Raw genomic sequence first — 18,149 nt, forward strand, 5'->3', positions numbered from 1 at the left:
TGAGTTGGTTATGTAGGCTTTGGAGATAAATCGCTTCATTATTTTTAGACATAGTCGACTACTTTTGCGAGGTAATTTGTGAAAAAAACAGTTCTAAATTGTAAAAAAGGAATAAAGATCAGAAAATTTTGAACAATCTGACCAAAATAGATACAAGGGTATTTTGGGAATTTTTGAATTTGAGGGGTATTTTGGTAATTTTCCCATTTAGAATGTTCGCCTGTTTTAAAAAGCCAAAAAAATGACCAAGGCTCTCAACACTATGCCAGCCCATGTCTGCTTATGAAAGGGGCAGACCTCAAGCTCTGAAAAAATATCTGTTCTATTTTCTCTGCTGATGGAAAGGTCTGCATCGAAACCCTAGTCATTTGCGAGCTAGCTTTCTATGCAGTCATCGTTCAACCAGGTGCTCTAACGTGCAATGCCTCCCTGCGGCTTTACTGCATTTCGTTCCATTTCTCGCTTTGAGGCAGCAGCTTCCGATTACTGGCGATTGTTTCTCTTTGTGAATGAAAAGGTCTCCTGACAAAGCCAGGTTACGGAGATGATTGGACAGAAGAGTTTAGCTCGATACAGTAGATAACTTCAAGTTCTTATGGAGCAAGGAACCGTCATGCTCCATTGTATCTAGCAAGAGAACAGCCAATTTCTTCCTCTCAATAGAACAGCCAAATTCTACTTCATTCCTTGACCGAGAAGTGCATCATGGCTGTGCATTTCAAATTCAGAAGCGCTGTCGCCTTTGACTCCATCCGTGTGGAGGGAACTGGCATCACTATCGCTAACCTCAAAGAAAAAATTGTTGAGCAGAAGAATCTGGGGAGAAGCACGAACTTTGATTTAGTAATCACAAATGCTGAGTCTGGAGAAGGTATGCTGATATGAAGAAAGAAAGGAAGTATTTGGTCAATGACGAAATACATGTTTACAGGTGAAGCTAGAGGAGTTTCTGACATGTATCTTATTGCAGAATATGTGGAGGATACATTTGTAGTGCCAAAAAACACAAGTGTGATCATCAAGCGAATACCAGCCAGACGGGCCAGGACCTTACTTCTTGTAAATGAGTATTTCTCAAGACCCATCCAGTCAACTGTGTGTGTGAGAGAGAGAGAGAGAGAGAGAGAGAGCTTTATTTACAGCTTTTGAAGGCCTGAGTCAGCCTAGGAGACAGAACAACGTGCATGCCTGTGTCCTTTAGGTATCCAGAGAAAATGACAAGTGTTGAAAATATACATGCTACAAACTAAAATAGATTTACGTGGAGGTGTATGATGTGTATACATGTGTATTGGGGGTGAAGGGGATGGAGCTCTTACTCAATGGATGTCTAACTATATGCACAAGGGGGTACACCCATGATATGCAAAAAAGACCAGCTAGTGCCATCTGGCACCAAACTAGGGGTGTAGTATGGCACCAATGTTTTCAGCCTACAACATCAGATCAGCCCTAGCGTGTTGCCTCAGATTCAGCCTCAATGTTTTTGCACTAGATCAGCATTTTCAGCGTATAGCATCAGATCAGCCCTAGTGTTTTGCAGATACTGAGCACTTACCATCAATCACTTCCTCTACACATTACACTAGCACTGCGTAGCATATGTGTGTCCATATATCATTCTCGGTTGCTCGATGAAGTCATCCTCTAGAATAATCTTGAAGTGCTCTCTGTAATATTGGTATCCTCAATGGGAGAGGCTTTGTGGGTGGAATCCTGTCACGTGACACATCCAACTCTATGTGTCCGTGGACAAGCTACAGCATGACCAGAGTTCAATTCAGTCAAGTCAGTCTAGAATAAGAAGTGATCTGGCACTTTTGTGAGTCTGTTTGCAGACCGTGCATGTCAAGACACTTAGAATTAGATGTATATCCTCTGGTTGCACACAACATGGTCATCAGCATTACCATCAGAATCCGTCAGGAGCATTTTCGAGTGCATTAAACCTATTTTTCCTATTTTTGACATTTTTCACTTATTATTTTTAAAAGTGACTTTTGTTGGAAGTAGGTAGGCTAAGTTGTATAAATAGAAACCTAGCGCTAGCACTTCTTGGCAGAAGAGGCAGCAGGAACACCTTGCTCAACAGGCAACTTCTCAGCAAGACCAACCCCCGCAACCCCCGCGACAACTCTGGCATTTTCTCTCACCAAAAGGCCTAGCGTTTTTGCACTTGTAGATTCCCGGGTCAGTAGACAGCAGATCGGTCCTAGCGTTAGCAGTTCCATCAAGAAGGACAGATTTCAACCCCTAGCGTTTTTGGTTTGCAGATCAACCGCAGCGTTTTTGCAGACCTTCGTGACAAGGACATCAAGAACACCAGCGTTTTCAGTTTTCAGCAGTCAACACCCGTAGAAGAAGTCCCAAACCTCGCAGATCTCACCTTCCCGCATCAGATCCTCGCCGCACGGTCAGATCCAGCGTAGTTTGCAGTTTCAGCTCGGAAAACGCAGATTTCAGCATCTGCGTTTTCAGCGTGACGTCGTCACATCCTCGCCATCGACATCGTCATCGATATAGAGTCAGAATTCAGCAGATAAAGATAAAGATTTGCAGATTTCAGCCATTAGCATTTTCAGATTTCAGCCCTTCTCGTTGTCGTCCTCATCGTTGTCGACATCGTCGGCAAGTCCAAAGCATTGTAAAAATTTGTGCAATCAATAGCATAGACCTCTCTCGCCATCGAGAGAGGGGCCCTTGGAGGAGGGTTTGACATCTTTGGTGTCATATTCTCTTCTCTCTCTATTTGTCAGTCTCAGCACCTTCACGCACAATGTCCATTCACTTTTTTTGTGTCCATTGCACTCTCTCACTAAAGGAACGGAAGGCTCTCCCTTCTATAAGTAAAAGGAACCTTGAGCACAGTTCGGAGCACTCATCTTGAGCAAAGTTCAACATTCACTTCCGCTACACCTACAAATCCATACCTCCCAAACGTATTATTGCGAGAGAATGTCTCAGCATCTTGTTCCTCTCACGCTTGAGAGTTTTGGCATCTCAAGTGAAGTGCCCAATGTGATCCCATTATTTAGTTTGGCTTTTAGGTTTTTATTTTACTTATTTGTCAAAGTCTGGGTAGGGCAATTTACTGAGGTTGCTATATAAGCAACCCCTTGCCCCCATTGTATCATTATCATTTCATTGCCAAGGTTGGTTGGTTCAACAGTCTCTCTCTCTCTCTCTCTCTCTCTCTCTCTCTCTCTCTCTCTCGTGCTGTCTCCCCTTGGTCTCTACGCTTCCGCATTGTCGACTTTGACATGGTATGAGAGCCTTGGTGGAGCAAGGCATACTCGTGAGGAAGAGGAGACTCGGCGAATTGTTGTTGGCGTTTTAAAATGCAGGAGGCAATGCTAGGAGACTCTATCGGCACCATTCAAACGGTGGTGTAACGTAGTGAAGACTCTCGGCGCAACGTTTTAAAACGTAGCAGGCAGCGGACCTGATCTCTGGCACCGCACCTTGAAACGCAGGAGTAAAAAGTAAAGCCTCCTGGCAGCGCGTTTTAAAATGCTAGCAGTTGCTAGGAGTTAACGAGAGCGGTGTTGCATGGCGATGACCGAAGAATGGAGCTCTCTTTTTTACGTTTTGATATGCTGCCTTCAGCAGTTCTTGGTGGCGACAGACCCCCTGCCCATCAACGACCCCCTCCCCCCTTCTTGTCTTGGCATTTTAAAATGCTGGATGAACAACATGGTGGGCACTTTAGGGCAGCAACAAGGTTTAAAGTTGACACAACTTTGGAAATCTTTAGTAAAGTGTGTGGAGACCCTTCTTCGAAGTTTTTTGTGTAGCTTGGGAAACTTTTCGAGGTCCTTTTGGAGTGTGAGAAGGACGACGAGTTTTCTCCAGATCTCATAACTTCAATATGGCCCCCTTCTTGCTCGAGCACCAATGAGTACCATGACTAACACCGACCATTGGTTATGGATAACATATCAACCATTGAGTTAGCGGTCTATGCTCAACCAAAATTCTCAAGGAAAGCGGCAAATTGTTTGGCTGGAGATTGGGAAGCCAAAAGCAAATGGACGAGTTTGCTAGAGGACAGAGACAAAGGCAAGCTTGTCACGGATGGCAGTACTAGTACTCAATTAGCTACCTCGGTACCCATGAGGTACGACCGCAATTGTTATGAATGTGATGGGACGCTTTGTTTGGCTCGGGAGTTTAAAGCCAAAGACAAAAGCAGGGACTCACACATAGACAAAGACAAAGGCAAGCTGAACAGAGATTACGGTAATAAAGATTTGACATAGGAGATTGGCATGGCACCTTTGGCGGCTCCACAGTGGCCTCAATGTCAGATTTCTAGTCAAAGTGCAAGTGTCACTGCTAGCTTCAGCCAGAGAGGCTTGTGAGTGGCAGAGTGGGACAAATCACTGCCAAATAGTGCTCCGTATAATTAATTTGGACCCGTGTTTCGGAGTTCAATGTACATGCAAGGAACCTATTAGACGTATCTCAAACACTATGGATTAGTGCGCCAATCCATTGTTGTTGGTCGGATTATGGACAGGATGTGTTTTCAAAGTTCATTATTTGGAAAGTATTTTCGGACGTGATGTGTTCACAATTCATGAATGGGGATTCTTGGACGTAATGTGGTCTACAATTCAATTTTCTAAAAGGCAACTGATGCTCAAGATGGCATTCTTCAAAGGTACAAAGTTGAGGGTAGCATAACCGAGGTGTATCCGGTAAATTGATCAACTATTGGGGTGTCCATGGTAGCTTCTTCATTGACTTGGTCTCACTATTTCCACTATGAGCTGCAGAGAGGGTGTTAAAGAGTTTTGGCATCTCAAGTGAACTTCCCAATGTGATCCCATTATTTAGCTTGGCTTTTAGGTATTTATTTTACTTATTTGTCAAAGTTTGGGTAGGGCAATTTACTGAGGTTGCTATATAAGCAACCCCTTGTCCCCGTTGTATAGTCATCTTTTCATTGCCAAGGTTGGTTGATTCAACAGTCTCTCTCTCTCTCTCTCTCTCTCTCTCTCTCTCTCTCTCTCTCGTGCTTTCTCCCCTTGGTTTGTACGCTTCTGCATCGTCGACTTTGACACTTAAATGGGGGTCATATTGAAAAGGTAGGAGCCGCTCTGTATGCTAAACTAGTGTTAGCTGTGCATACCTTGATCTACTCTGACCTCTCTCAACTGCCTAGATGCTTCAAACGTTTTGTATGAGAGTCTCTTGCAGTAACCTTTCCCTTAGGCTTTGGATGAAACATAGTTTGACAGAGATGCTATATTAACATGGGTGTCGTGGCGGGCTTGACTTTGATAATGTCATGTGTAATAGAGGGTTTACGGAGATCATCATGAACTTGTTAAAGTTATAACATCTTTGGTTGATCCCAATATTTATTTTGTCTTTGTGTATTCTTATATACTTAAGTACCCCCCTTAGCAAGTTGCCCTACCCAAAAACATGTCAAATAAGTAAATTAAATAAGCCAGTCCCCATTCTATAAATCTATTTCATTGCGTGATTGGTTGGTTCAGCAGAATCTCTCTCTCTCTCTCTCTCTCTCTCTCTCTCTCTCTCTCTCTCTCTCGCATTCTCTCCCTGCTCTTGGTTCTATGCTTCTGCATTGTCCACTTTGACATGGTATGAGAGCCTATGGCTCCTTGATCTTGGGGGAGCACGCGTTGAAGAGGCGAAGTTGGGGAGCGACACGATTTTGGCTGAAAGACCTCTAGCGTTTTGAAATGCAGGTTGCATTTCTAGCTTCCCCAACACTGGTTTTGACATGCTTCTAGAATTGGCACTGTTTTCTTTGGCGTAGTAGTGTCTTGATACGCCTTATTGGGAGGAGTCCTAAGTGGCGGGGAGGCTTGTAGTTTCTCATGCAGCGTTCTAATAAGCTAGGGCATAGGAAGCCGAATGACAGTTCCATCAAGAGAGTCTTGATTTGCTACAGTGGCATTGGTCATCGGATTGTATTGAAGGCCGATATTGTGCCATGTTTTGGTGGCTTCGAGAAGCAAAGAGAATTAAGAACAAATCCAGGCTATGGAAAGGGCATCAATGAGTGCTCAGTTAGCTGCCTCGGTACCCATGAGGTTCGAGAGGCGGTGTTATAAATGTGAGAAGATGCTTTGTTTGGCTCGGGAATGTGAAGCCATAGGAAGATGCAAGAGTTCGCAAGAGGACAAGGGAAAAGGGCAGGCTTGACAGAGATAGCGGTGATGAAAAGGTGACTCAAGATGCCAGATTTCTAGTCAGGTGAGTGTTGCCTCCACATGCTTCAGCTAGAGAGACTTGTGAGTGGCACAGAGGGGCAAAATGAGCTCTCTTTATATGATTTGGACCCATGTATTGGAGTTCAAGGTATCGGTGTTTGAACCTATGAGTCAGAGTTCAAGGCACACACATCTGGTAAGGAACCAACGTGACGTATTGTAAGGTGCAGCGGAAGTAAATGTTGAACTTTTTTCAAGATGAGTGCTCTGAACTGTGCTCAAGGGTTCCTTTTACTTACAGAAGGGAGAGCCTTCCGTTTCTTTAGTGAGAGAGTGCAATGGACACAAACAAAGTGGTGAACACTGTGAATGAAGGTGCATGAGACTGAGAGATAGAGAGAGAAGAATATGACACCAAAATGTTGTCAAAACCCTCGTCCACTCTCTATGGCGAGAGCGGTCTACTATTGATTGCACAAATCTCTATAATGCTTGGACTTGCCGGCGATGTCGACTACGACGAGGACGACGACGAGACGGGCTGAAATCTGCAAATCTTGTATCTGCTGAATTTTGACTGTTTTGTCGGTGACGATGTTGACGGCGACGACGACGCACTGAAAGCGCAGATGCTGAAATCTGCGTTTTTCGGGCTGAATCTGCAAACTTTGATGGATCTGACTGTGCGGTGAGGATCTGCTTTGGGAAGGTGAGATCTGCGAGGTTTGGGATTTCTACTGCGGTGTCTGACTGCTGAAAACTGAAAACGTTGGTGCTTTTGATGGTCTTGTCGTGGGGAATCTGCAAAATGCTAGGCTTTCATGCTGACGCAAAAACACTAGGGCTGAATGTTGTCCTGCTGCAAAAACGCTAGGCTTCTGCTGTAGTCTGCTACTGCCGGGGCTGATGTGCAATGCAAAACGCTCACTGTCTTCATGCAAAAACGCTAGGCTGGATCTGGGGTCTCCTTGCAGTAAACGCTAGGTAAACTGCTTGGGGGGTCTTGCTGAGAAGATGCACTGTTGGATGTCCGGTCCCTGCTGCCTCTTCTGCCAGAAAGTGCTAGCGCTAGCTTTCTTATGTACTTGCTTATCAAAATTGCCCTACCTAGTTCCCAACAAAAGTCACTTAAAAATATTAAGTGAAAAATGGCTAAAATAGGTCTATGCACTATAAAAATGCTCCTGATGGCTTCTTATGGTAATCTGATGATCATGCTGTGTGGAACAAGAGGATATGCTTCTACTCAAGTGCCTGGGCATGCACGGTCTGCTAAGAGACTCACAAAGTGCCAAAACACTTCCTAAGCTAGACTACTGAACTGAACTAGACCCATGTCATGAAGTAGCTTGTCCACGTACACAGGGTTAGATGTGCACGTGACACGTATACAAGACACTATGGATGTTGGCCGGATTATGGACAAGATGTGCTTTGAAAGTTCATTGTGTAGGAAAATTTGGACGTGATGTGTTCACAGTTCATGAATGGGGATTCTTGGACGTAGTGTGGTCTCTCTCAGGCAATTGATGCTCAAGATGGTTGTAATGTGCAGTGGAAGTGAACGATGGTGTATGGCTCAGGATGAGTGAATGGTAAGTGCTCAAGGTTCCTTTTATTGACGGGAAGGGAGAGCCTTCCTTGACTTAATGAGAGAATGTGTAATGAACAAACACGAGAATGGAATGCAAATTGTGTGTGTGAGAGAGAGAGAGAGAGAGAGAGAGAGAGAGAGAGAGAGAGAGAGAGAGAGAGAGAGAGAGAGAGAGAGAGAGAGAGAGAGAAATGAAATGAAATGTTATATTAACGTCTTCAAAAGGCCAAAGTGACCAAAGAGACCAAGAAGTTACAATGCGGTGTATCTGATACCAAGTCAGATTAACAAAATAAATCCAACTAGGGATAACAAGATATAAATACTGCGGAATCCTAAACTAAGCGGATAGGTGTGAGGCGAATAGGTGTGAAAGGCGAAAGGCGTGAGATGTGTGAACTGAGCTATACAATGTGTAGACAATTTGGGAGGGAAGTAGAGATCTATCTTCATAGAGATCCATTTGCACTCTGGACGACGAAAAAGTATGGCTCGAATCCTTTGCTGTAGCCTCCTTCGAAACTGTGTAGCTCCTCTTCTCCATCGGGGTTGTCTAGATCTCCCTAGCTCCAATGCTCGTTCAATGAGAATGCCAGTAGTGAGGGTAAACCTCTCCATTGTTGGTTGCTCCTCTGTCTGTTCTTCTGGGTGTACAATATCTAGTGTAAAGAAATCTGTGATTTGTCTCTGGGGTTGTCTCTCTTCAGCTCTCCTCAGTAAAGTTTCTCTATGCCTGTGTAGCTCAAGTAGATATAGCCCAAGACATCTCTGATCCTCGTATCTCATGACCCTAGATAGAGGCCCAAAACCTTCTCTGAATAGACAATGAAAACGGCCTCGTATCTCATAGTACACTGTGCAGTGACATATGTAATGTACCTCTGTCTCTGGCTCTAGATGGCATAAGCGGCATATCCTGCTATCTGCTGGTGTCCCTCTGAATCTGCCAGTCTCAATCTCGAGCTGATGAGTGGACGTTCGTATCTGGCCAATGGCACATCGCACACCATGAGAAAGATGCCTGTCCATATAGCTAGGTCTAATCACAAACCCATCCCCCGTGAGGTGGAGAAAATGCTCTCTATAAAAAGACATCTTTGTGCCCAACTCTTGTATCGGCTCTATCCATGTCCTCCTCGTGTCTAGCTGGATCAGATCCTAATGAATGAGTCTATTAATCTCTACCCGCGTCAAAGACCTCAAGGGTGCCTGTAGAGAGTATTGAAAAGGAGGCAACCTGTCCATGGTGAAACCATGTGTCTGAAACCATGATGCCATCTGTGCATACCAGCATGATGTATCCCCATTAAGAGCTAATTGTTTGGAGGACTCTAGAGCCACCCTGACATATCTGTCTCTGGTAGTATCCCACAGGTTGTGTACAAAGGAGACTGATCTAGTCAGCGGAGAGAGAGAGAGAGAGAGAGAGAGAGAGAGAGAGAGAGAGAGAGAGAGAGAGAGAGAGAGAGAGAGAGAGACGACACCGGATGGGGTCCCAAACCCCCCTCCAAGGGCCCCCCTTTCTATTGCTAGAGAGGTATTTGCTTTAGAGTGCACAAAGTCTGGTACAATGCTTCTAGATTCTGTGGTACTAATGATGACTATGTCGACGATGATGATGGGCTGAAATTGCAAATGCTAGTGATGATGCTGGCTGAAATCTGCAAATTGATCTATTGCTGAAATTAGGGACTATGTCGGCGACGACAACGGTGACGACGTCCTTGCAAAAACGCTAAGTGCTGAAATCTGAAAACATTGGCTGATGTGACGGTACGGCGAAGATTTGCTAAAGACGATGAGATCTGCGAGGCTAATGGGCTGTTCTGCAAACGTTGATGGCTGGAAACCAAAAACGCTGAGGTCTGCAGCTCCAAAAACGCTGGCTGATTGTTGAGAAAACGCTGGAAGGGCTGGCTCTGCTGCATTGATGCCTTCATCTGTCTTGTGCTTCTACCGAGTGCCCGATGGGTTTCATTTATAGGAATTATATGCTGGGTAGGGCAAGCTTTCCAACAAACTTACAAAAAAGAATGCCTTGTCATTTTTAATAAAATGACTTATAAGAGGTGTTTCACACACGAGGTCGGAAACTTGAAACCATGTGGTGGAAAATGCTCATGCTAGGTACTAGCTGCTGATTCTGGTTTGTGCAATCAGAGGGTATGCAGCTACTCTTAAGTGCCTGGACATGCACGGCCTGCGCACATGCTCACAAAGGTGCTAGAACACTTCCTAGGCTTCCTAAACCCTACAAGTAGGAACAGCGTGTCCACGTACACAGGGCTAGATGTGCATGTGACATCCCCCCTTTTCAAGGTGAGATACTGATATCGAGTTGTATGTTCGTTGAGAGAGTGGGCCAATAACTCCTGGAATCTTGCGAAGAACTCTTCGCTGGCCCACTTTGCTGCGTGGGTCGTGTGATACTTGAACTTCATGAAATTCTGCAATGCTTGCTTCTTTGGGCCGCGCCGAAAGCACAAAATGATCTGTTGCGGCTCCAATGCCCCAACTTCGTTTATGGTCGTGGGTCCACCTTCTTCAAGAATCTCCGAGAAGGAAAACTTGTGAAAACACTTCAAACACAAAACCATAAACATATGCATTCCATGTAGAGTGATTGGAAAAATACTATTCTCCCTAAATGACTGTGTATGCAATGCAGATGAACAAAGTGACGGAGTGCGAAACCATTCGCAAAAAGTGAGATCGAATGTAAGATGCAGCGGAAGTGAATGTTGAACTTTGCTCAAGATGAGTGCTCCGAACTGTGCTCAAGGTTCCTTTTACTTATGCAAGGGAGAGCCATCCGTTCCTTTAGTGAGAGAGTGCAAGCGATCTCAAACAAAGTGGATAAACATTGTGAATGAAGGTGCTGAGATTGAGAGATAGAGAGAGAAGAATACGACACCAGACAAGTTGTCAAACCCTCCTCCGAAGGCCCCACTCTCTATGGCGAGAGCGGTCTACTATTGATTGCACAAATCTCTACAATGCTTGGACTTGTCGATGATAAGGACGACGACGAGACATGCTGAAATCTGAAAACGCTAATGGCTGAAATGTGCAAATCTTGTATCTGCTGAATTCTGACTCTGTCGGTGACGATGTCGATGACGATGATGCAACGATGATGCTGAAATCTGCGTTTTCCGGGCTGAATCTGCAAATGCTCGTGGATCTGACCGTGCGGCGAGGATCTGCTGCGGGAAGGTGAAAACCGCGAGGTTTGGGGGTTCTATTGTGGTGTCTCGATGCTGAAAACTGAAAACGCTGATGCTTCTGGGTGTTCTGTCACGAAGGATCTGCAAAACGCTGAGTGGTCCTGCTGATCCAAAAACGCTAGGGCCGATTCTGTGCTGATGCAAAAACGCTATGGATCTGCTGTGTCTGCTAATGCCGGGGCTGATCTGCAATGCAAAAATGCCAGGGCTGAATCTTGATGGAAAAATGCTAGGCTTCTTCTTTGGTCTGCTTGCTGAAAACGCTATTTCTCCTGCCGGGGGGTCTCGTTGAAAAGGTGCATTGTCGAACACGCGGTTCTTGCTACCTCTTCTGCCAGAAAGTGCTAGCGTTATGTTTTCTTATATACATCCTGACCAATTTGCCCTACCCAGTTTCCCAACAAAAGTCACTTAAAAATAATAAGTGAAAATTGGCTAAAATAGGGAAAATAGGTCTGCATCGTAAAAATGCTCCTGATGGGTTCTGATGGAAATCTGATGATTATGCTGTGTGCAACCAGAGGATATGCATCTACTCTAAGTGCCTGGACATGCACGGTCTGCGAACAGACTCACAAAAGTGCCAGAACACTTCCTAATCTAAGCTGACTGAACTGAACTGAACTGAACCCATATCATGCAGTAGCTTGTCCATGTACACATAGAGTTAGATGTGCACGTGACATCCCCTCCTTTTCAAAGTGAGGTACTGGTACCAAACTGTATGGCGTCGAGGGAGATCGCCAAGAGGGTCTGGAGTCCTGGAAAGGACTCTTTGTCGGCCCACTCTGATGCAGGGGTCATGCGATACTTGAACTTCATAAAGGTTTGCAACGCTTGCTTCTTTGGGCCGCGCCGAAAGCAACACAAAATACCTTCTTGAAGAATCTCTGAGGTTGAAAATTCCTGAAACCACTTCCAACACAAAAACATGAACATACCCATTCCATGTAAAGTGACTGGAAAAATTCTAGTCTTCTTTAAAGACAGTGCATGCAATGTAGATGAGGATAGAGACGGAGTGCCAAATCGTTTATCAAACACACGCAAACAATGGATTTGAAACTTGTCTTTCTGATCTAAATCAATAAACTGTGGCAAATTGTCACGTGACACATCCCAACCCTATGTGTCCGTGGACAAGCTACACCACAGCAGGGTTCAGTCAATTCAGTCAAGTCTAGATTAGCAGTGATCTGGCACTTTTGTGAGTCTATTCGTAGACCGTGCATGCCCAGTCACTTAGCATAGATGCATATGCTCCGGTTGCACACAACATGATCATGGGAATTTCCATCAGAATCCATTAGCATCAGTTAGGGGAATTTTCCAGTGCATTTAGCCTATTTTCCTATTTATTGGTATTTTCACTTATTATTTTTAAGTGACTTTCCAACAAAAGTAGGTAGGGTAATTTTGCTAAGTTAATATATAAGCAGACCCAAGTTAGCACTTTCTGGCAGAAGAGGCAGCAGGAGCACCTTGCTCAACAGGCAACTTCTCAGCAAGACCAACCCCCGCGACTACTCTGGCGTTTTCTCCACAGAAGACCTAGCGTTTTTGCATCAGATCAGCCTTGGCGATTTGTGCACAGCGGATCAGCCCCAGCGTCATCACGACATAGCAGATCAGCCTAGCGTTTTTGCATTTGCAGAACCTCTGCGACAGAAGAACCAATTTCAGCCCCTGGCGTTTTTGGATTTCAGCAGCAAATTAAGACCTGCATTATTCACCTAAAGTGTAGCAGAGTCAGCCCGTAAAGACCATCAGTTTTCAGCCCTAAGAAACCTCATTTTTCAGCCAAGAAAACGCAGCCAAAATAGTCATTTTCAGCCACCGAAACAGTCCCGAAATTCAGCGATTAGAAGATCTCAGATTTCAGCCATCGTCGTCGTCGTCGTCGTCACCATTGTCGTCATCGGTATAGACCAAGTTGCATAGTCCATTGCATACGCATTGTACACCTTTGTGCAATCAAAGAATAGACCACTCTCGCCGACGAGAGTGGGGCCTTCGGAGGAGGGTTTTACAACCTCTCGGGTGTCGTATCTCTTCTCTCTCCTTCTCTCAGTCTCATTCACTTGCACGCACAATATCCACTCACTTTGTTCGTGATCATAGCACTCTTCATAAGACGGAAAGCTCTCTCTTTCCCTAAGAACTAAAAGGAACCTTGAGCAATAAAGATCACTAATCTTGAGAAAATACAACATTCATTCCGCTGCACCTAACATTGGTATCAGAGCTTTGGAAGTGTTGTGCATTACTCAAGGGAAGAACCACAAGAATTTTTTGCTTGTTGAGGTCGCACGAACCCAAGTTCGCTTGGGCGTGGCGATTCCTAATTGAGTTTTGTTGAAGAGTGACAGGAATCTCAAGAAAGAAGGGCTTGTCGAGCCTCCCCTTGTGTCTCTTTTCACTCATTGAGCGCGGACCGTGCACTTAGCGCCGGCCAATCGACGTGAGGTGGGGAAAAGCAACCTTGGTGTGAGTGCAAGGCCGCCAAGGGGTGCGCCCGCAGAAAAGGGTAGAACTCGGGTGAAGAGAAGATCCTTCTCCAACGCGATTTGCAAGCGAAAGAAAACCTCAAGAACCTCAAGAACCCAAGTTCCTCGTGAACTTAAGAAACCGAGACCCTCAAGAACCAAGTTCCTCGTGGACTTAAGAACCCAAGACCCCAAGAACCCACAAGAACCACGATTGCAGAATGATCATCACTCGAAGCGGATTGGATACTTCGCTTGGAAGTGATGAGCATGAGAGAGGCGAAGAAGAATTTTCCCCACCAGGAGGTTTTTCCGACCCTTCCCCATCTACGCCAAAGATTGCACTAACTCCTATGGAGGAGTTGGACCAAGAAAGAGAAGCAGAAAGAAAAGCCTACGAAGAAGATATGGCAGCCATCGAGCGTAAGTACCAAGAAAGAAGGGCAGCCATAGAAGTAGAATTTTATCGCGAGAACAAAGCACAAATGCAAGAGTTATCGCGACTCTTTTCTCAAGCTCCGGCACAGATGCAACAGAATCGGAAAAAGGAGACTCTCTCAGTCTCTTCTTCTCCACAACATGACACACAGGAATTGCATGATGAATTGAATGATAATGATTTGCATGATGATTTGAAGCACAATGATAAGCATGATGATTTGGATGCCAATGATTTGCATAATGATTTGGATGACAATGACAAGCATGATGATTTGCATGATCAAGATGTGATTTCTCACAAGCATGATGATTTGCATGATCAAGATGATTTCTCACAAGCATGATGAGTTGCATGAAGAAGATGTGATTGTTCACCAGGATGCTGTGTTAGTTGATGCTTTTTCTAGCGAAGCTAACCTCGTTGTAGATTCGATCAATCACCAAGAACCGATCTTGGCTTTCGAGTCGAGGTCCAAAGACCCCCCACAAGACGATTCGATCATTCAAGAAGAAGCGATCTTGGCTCTTGAGCCTTGGTCCAAAGAACCCTCACAGGAAGTATTATGTGTTCGCATGATTGATACGCACGCATTGTTCGGGTGTTTCATTCGTGAAGGTTTCCTGTATTTTAGTCAACATCGTTATGTGATCCCTTTTACTAGGCATAACATACTGTATGTTGAGCACGTTTCTCGCATGGATGAGCACGAATGTATGCGGATTGTTCATGAAAAGTTGAAAAGTTTGTATGTCAGGAAGTCACATTCCATGTCTCTTCCTTGGCATGACACAGTTTCCGAACGAGCACATGAAAGTATGAGCACCAAGCATAGGCATTTCCATTGTGATTTGCCACAGTTGATTGATTTCGATCAAACAGAAAAGATTTGACCTCATTGTTTGCATATGTTTGATGAACGGGTTGTCACTTTGTCTATTCGTTCATCTACATTGCATACACAGTCTTTAGAGACGACAAGATTTTTTTCCTTCACTTTACATGGAATGGGTATGTTCATGGTTTTGTGTTGGAGATTGTTTCAGGAATTTTCAGCCATGGAGATTCTTGAAGACGAAAGAAGCAGGACTCTAGACGAAGTTGAAGCAAGAAAGGAGATTCAGAAGACTTTGTGTTGCTTTCGGCGCGGCCCAAAGAAGCAAGCGTTGCAGACCTTTATGAAGTTCAAGTACCGCTCGACCCACATAGCAGAGTGGGCCGGCGAAGAGTCCCTTCTAGGATTCCGGATGCTGTTGGCGATCTCCCTCGACGTCATACAGTTCGGTACCAGTACCTCACTTTGAAAAGGAGGGGATGTCACGTGACACATCCCAACCCTATGTGTCCGTGGACAAGCTACACCACAGCAGGGTTCAGACAATTCAGTCAAGTCTAGATTAGCAGTGATCTGGCACTTTTGTGAGTCTATTCCTAGACCGTGCATGCCCAGTCACTTAGCATAGATGCATATGCTCCGGTTACACACAGCATGATCATCGGAATTTTCATCAGAATCCATTAGCATCAGTTAGGGGAATTTTTCAGTGCATTTAGCCTATTTTCCTATTTATTGATATTTTCACTTATTATTTTTAAGTGACTTTCCAACAAAAGTAGGTAGGGCAATTTTGCTAAGTTAATATATAAGCAGACCCAAGTTAGCACTTTCTGGCAGAAGAGGCAACAGGAGCACCTTGCTCAACAGGCAACTTCTCAGCAAGACCAACCCCCGCGACTACTCTGGCGTTTTCTCCACAGAAGACCTAGTGTTTTTGCATCAGATCAGCCTTGGTGATTTGTGCACAGCAGATCAGCCCCGGCGTCATCACGACACAGCAGATCAGCCTAGCGTTTTTGCATTTGCAGAACCTCGGCAACAGAAGGACCAATTTCAGCCCCTGGCGTTTTTGGATTTCAGCAGCAAATTAAGACCGGCATTATTCACCTAAAGTGTAGTAGAGTCAGCCCGTAAAGACCATCAGTTTTCAGCCCTAAGAAACCTCATTTTTCAGCCAAGAAAAGGCAGCCAAAACAGTCATTTTCAGCCACCGAAACAGTCCCGAAATTCAGCGATTAGAAGATCTCAGATTTCATCGTCATCGTTGTCGTCGTCACCGTCGTCGTCATCGGCATAGACCAAGTTGCATAGTCCATTGCATACGCATTGTACACCTTTGTGCAATCAAAGAATAGACCACTCTCGCCGACGAGAGTGGGGCCTTCGGAGGAGGGTTTTACAACCTCTCGGGTGTCGTATCTCTTCTCTCTCCTTCTCTCAGTCTCATTCACTTGCACGCACAATATCCACTCACTTTGTTCGTGATCATAGCACTCTTCATAAGACGGAAAGCTCTTTCTTTCCCTAAGAACTAAAAGGAACCTTGAGCAATAAAGATCACTAATCTTGAGAAAATACAACATTCATTCCGCTGCACCTTACACAAATCACAATGGAAATGCCCATGCTTGATGGTCAATCTTTCTTGTGCTCTTTCGGATACTGTGTCATGCCAAGGAAGAGACATGGAATGTGAATTTCTTGGCTACAAACATTTCATCTTTTCATGAGTAATCCGCATACATTCGTGCTCATTCATGAGTGAAGCGTGTGCATCGTATAATATGTCATGCCTATGAAAAGGGATCACATAAAGACGGTGACTAAAATACAGGAAAGCATCACGAATGAAACACTCGAACAATGTATGCTGACTAATCATCCATACACATATTACTTCGTGTGGGGGTTCTTTGGACCTCGACCTGAGAGCCAAGATCGGTTCTCCGTGATCTATTGAATCTTCCTGTGGGGGTTCTTTGGACCTCGACTTGAGAGCCAAGATCGGTTCTTCGTGAGTAATCGATTCTGCAATGAGGTTAGATTCATCAGAAAAAGTATCAACTAAAGCATCATCCTTGTGAACAATCACAATTTCTTCCTGCAAATCATCATGCTCGTGAATAATCACGTCTTGATCATGCAAATTGTCACAAAGTGATGACGTAGCGGACAGTAGAAACCCTAAAATTCCTGCAAACCCTAATTTTTGCCAAAAATCCTAATTTTTGAAAATCGCGGAGGCGGAATATTTTATATATATATATATATATTTTTTGGGAAATTTTGAGCGACACAAATCTCAGCTTTTCGCTTTGATTTGGGAGAAAGAAAGAGAAAAAGAGAACTTGCTTTTTACTGACTCTCATTGAGAGAGAGAGAATCTGCTTTTGCTTTCAAGCTTTTGGGACTCTGCTTTTGGGCATCCCTTGTAACCTTTAAATTAGTGGTGAGGGCCTCACTTCTTAGAGCATCTGGACGCAGAGTCTGAGAGTGAAACCCTAACCGCTCTCTTGTACTTTGAAGATTGATTAATACGAAAAGAAATACCGAAAGGGGTGCCAGTCTTTGGGGCCAATATCTCTAGGCACGGAACTCCGCCGGGCCAGTGCAAATCTATTGTGATGTGTGAATTGTTTTGAAGTGGTTATTTGGTGCTGTCGCGGTTGATTCTTGACTTGGAGTGTCCAAGTCTGTTACAGTGGTATCAGAGCCACGGCCGATTTCTCTTCTACGAGAAATCCGATCCCCGAATTTTTTTTCCGCGGCACCTATGGCTTCAGGCAATGATCAGTCGACTCTCTCTGCATCTGGAGATGCGGGCTGGGATCACAACGAAGATTCTGGCAGAGAGTATGGCCCGCCTCGGCCTACTCAAGCGGAGCAAAGAGAGATGACGCGTCGTCAATTGATCGGCGATGCAACGAAGATGATGCTCAGTTTTGCCAAGGACCCGAAGATGGCAAAATATATGAACCAGACCTCTTTGGAAGAGGTACAGATGGAGTGGCAGAGAACCACAACACCACTCCCGAAACCCGCTCTCAAGAAACCTTCTGCCTCCAAGAAAATATACGGAGAAGGAACTGGAGAACGTGGTTGATGCACGGATTGCTCAGCTTTTTGACGCGCAAAAGAAAGCCAAAAAGCACGGCAAAAAGCAGAAGAAAAGCACTGACTTTCCAGGTTATTTGGGTCGTCAGTCGACTTTTGACAAGGCAAAGAAACAGAAGAAGCGTGTCAAGTTTGAAGGCTTACCCAATTCTTCTTCTTCTTCTTCTTCTTCTTCTGATAGTTCTTCTAGCTCTTCAGACTCGAGCGAAGAAGACAGGAAAAGCAAAAAGCGAAGCAAGAAACAACGCTTCGGAAAGGGCAAG

At 44.7% G+C, this 18,149-nt stretch overlaps 1 protein-coding gene across 4 annotated transcripts in view; it reads left to right on the forward strand.

Moving 5' to 3' along the window:
* Positions 1–253: 253 nt before the first annotated feature.
* The window catches only part of LOC147436546 (uncharacterized), an 81,411-nt gene continuing 63,515 nt past the window's right edge, over positions 254–18,149 (forward strand). For 2 of the 4 annotated variants that reach the window (XM_086489420.1, XM_086489421.1), the window contains exons 1-2: positions 254–871; positions 971–1,067. In XM_086489420.1, the coding sequence (XP_086345546.1) occupies positions 706–871; positions 971–1,067 (263 nt within the window). In that variant the 5' untranslated portion in view covers positions 254–705. Of the gene's footprint in view, positions 872–970; positions 1,068–18,149 lie in introns of those variants that run through there. The other 2 variants (XM_086489422.1, XM_086489423.1) reach the window with 2 other exon arrangements.

This window comes from Adiantum capillus-veneris, chromosome 18 (assembly GCF_014529385.1).
Source record: "Adiantum capillus-veneris isolate H3 chromosome 18, ASM1452938v2, whole genome shotgun sequence".
Lineage (NCBI taxonomy): Eukaryota > Viridiplantae > Streptophyta > Polypodiopsida > Polypodiales > Pteridaceae > Adiantum > Adiantum capillus-veneris.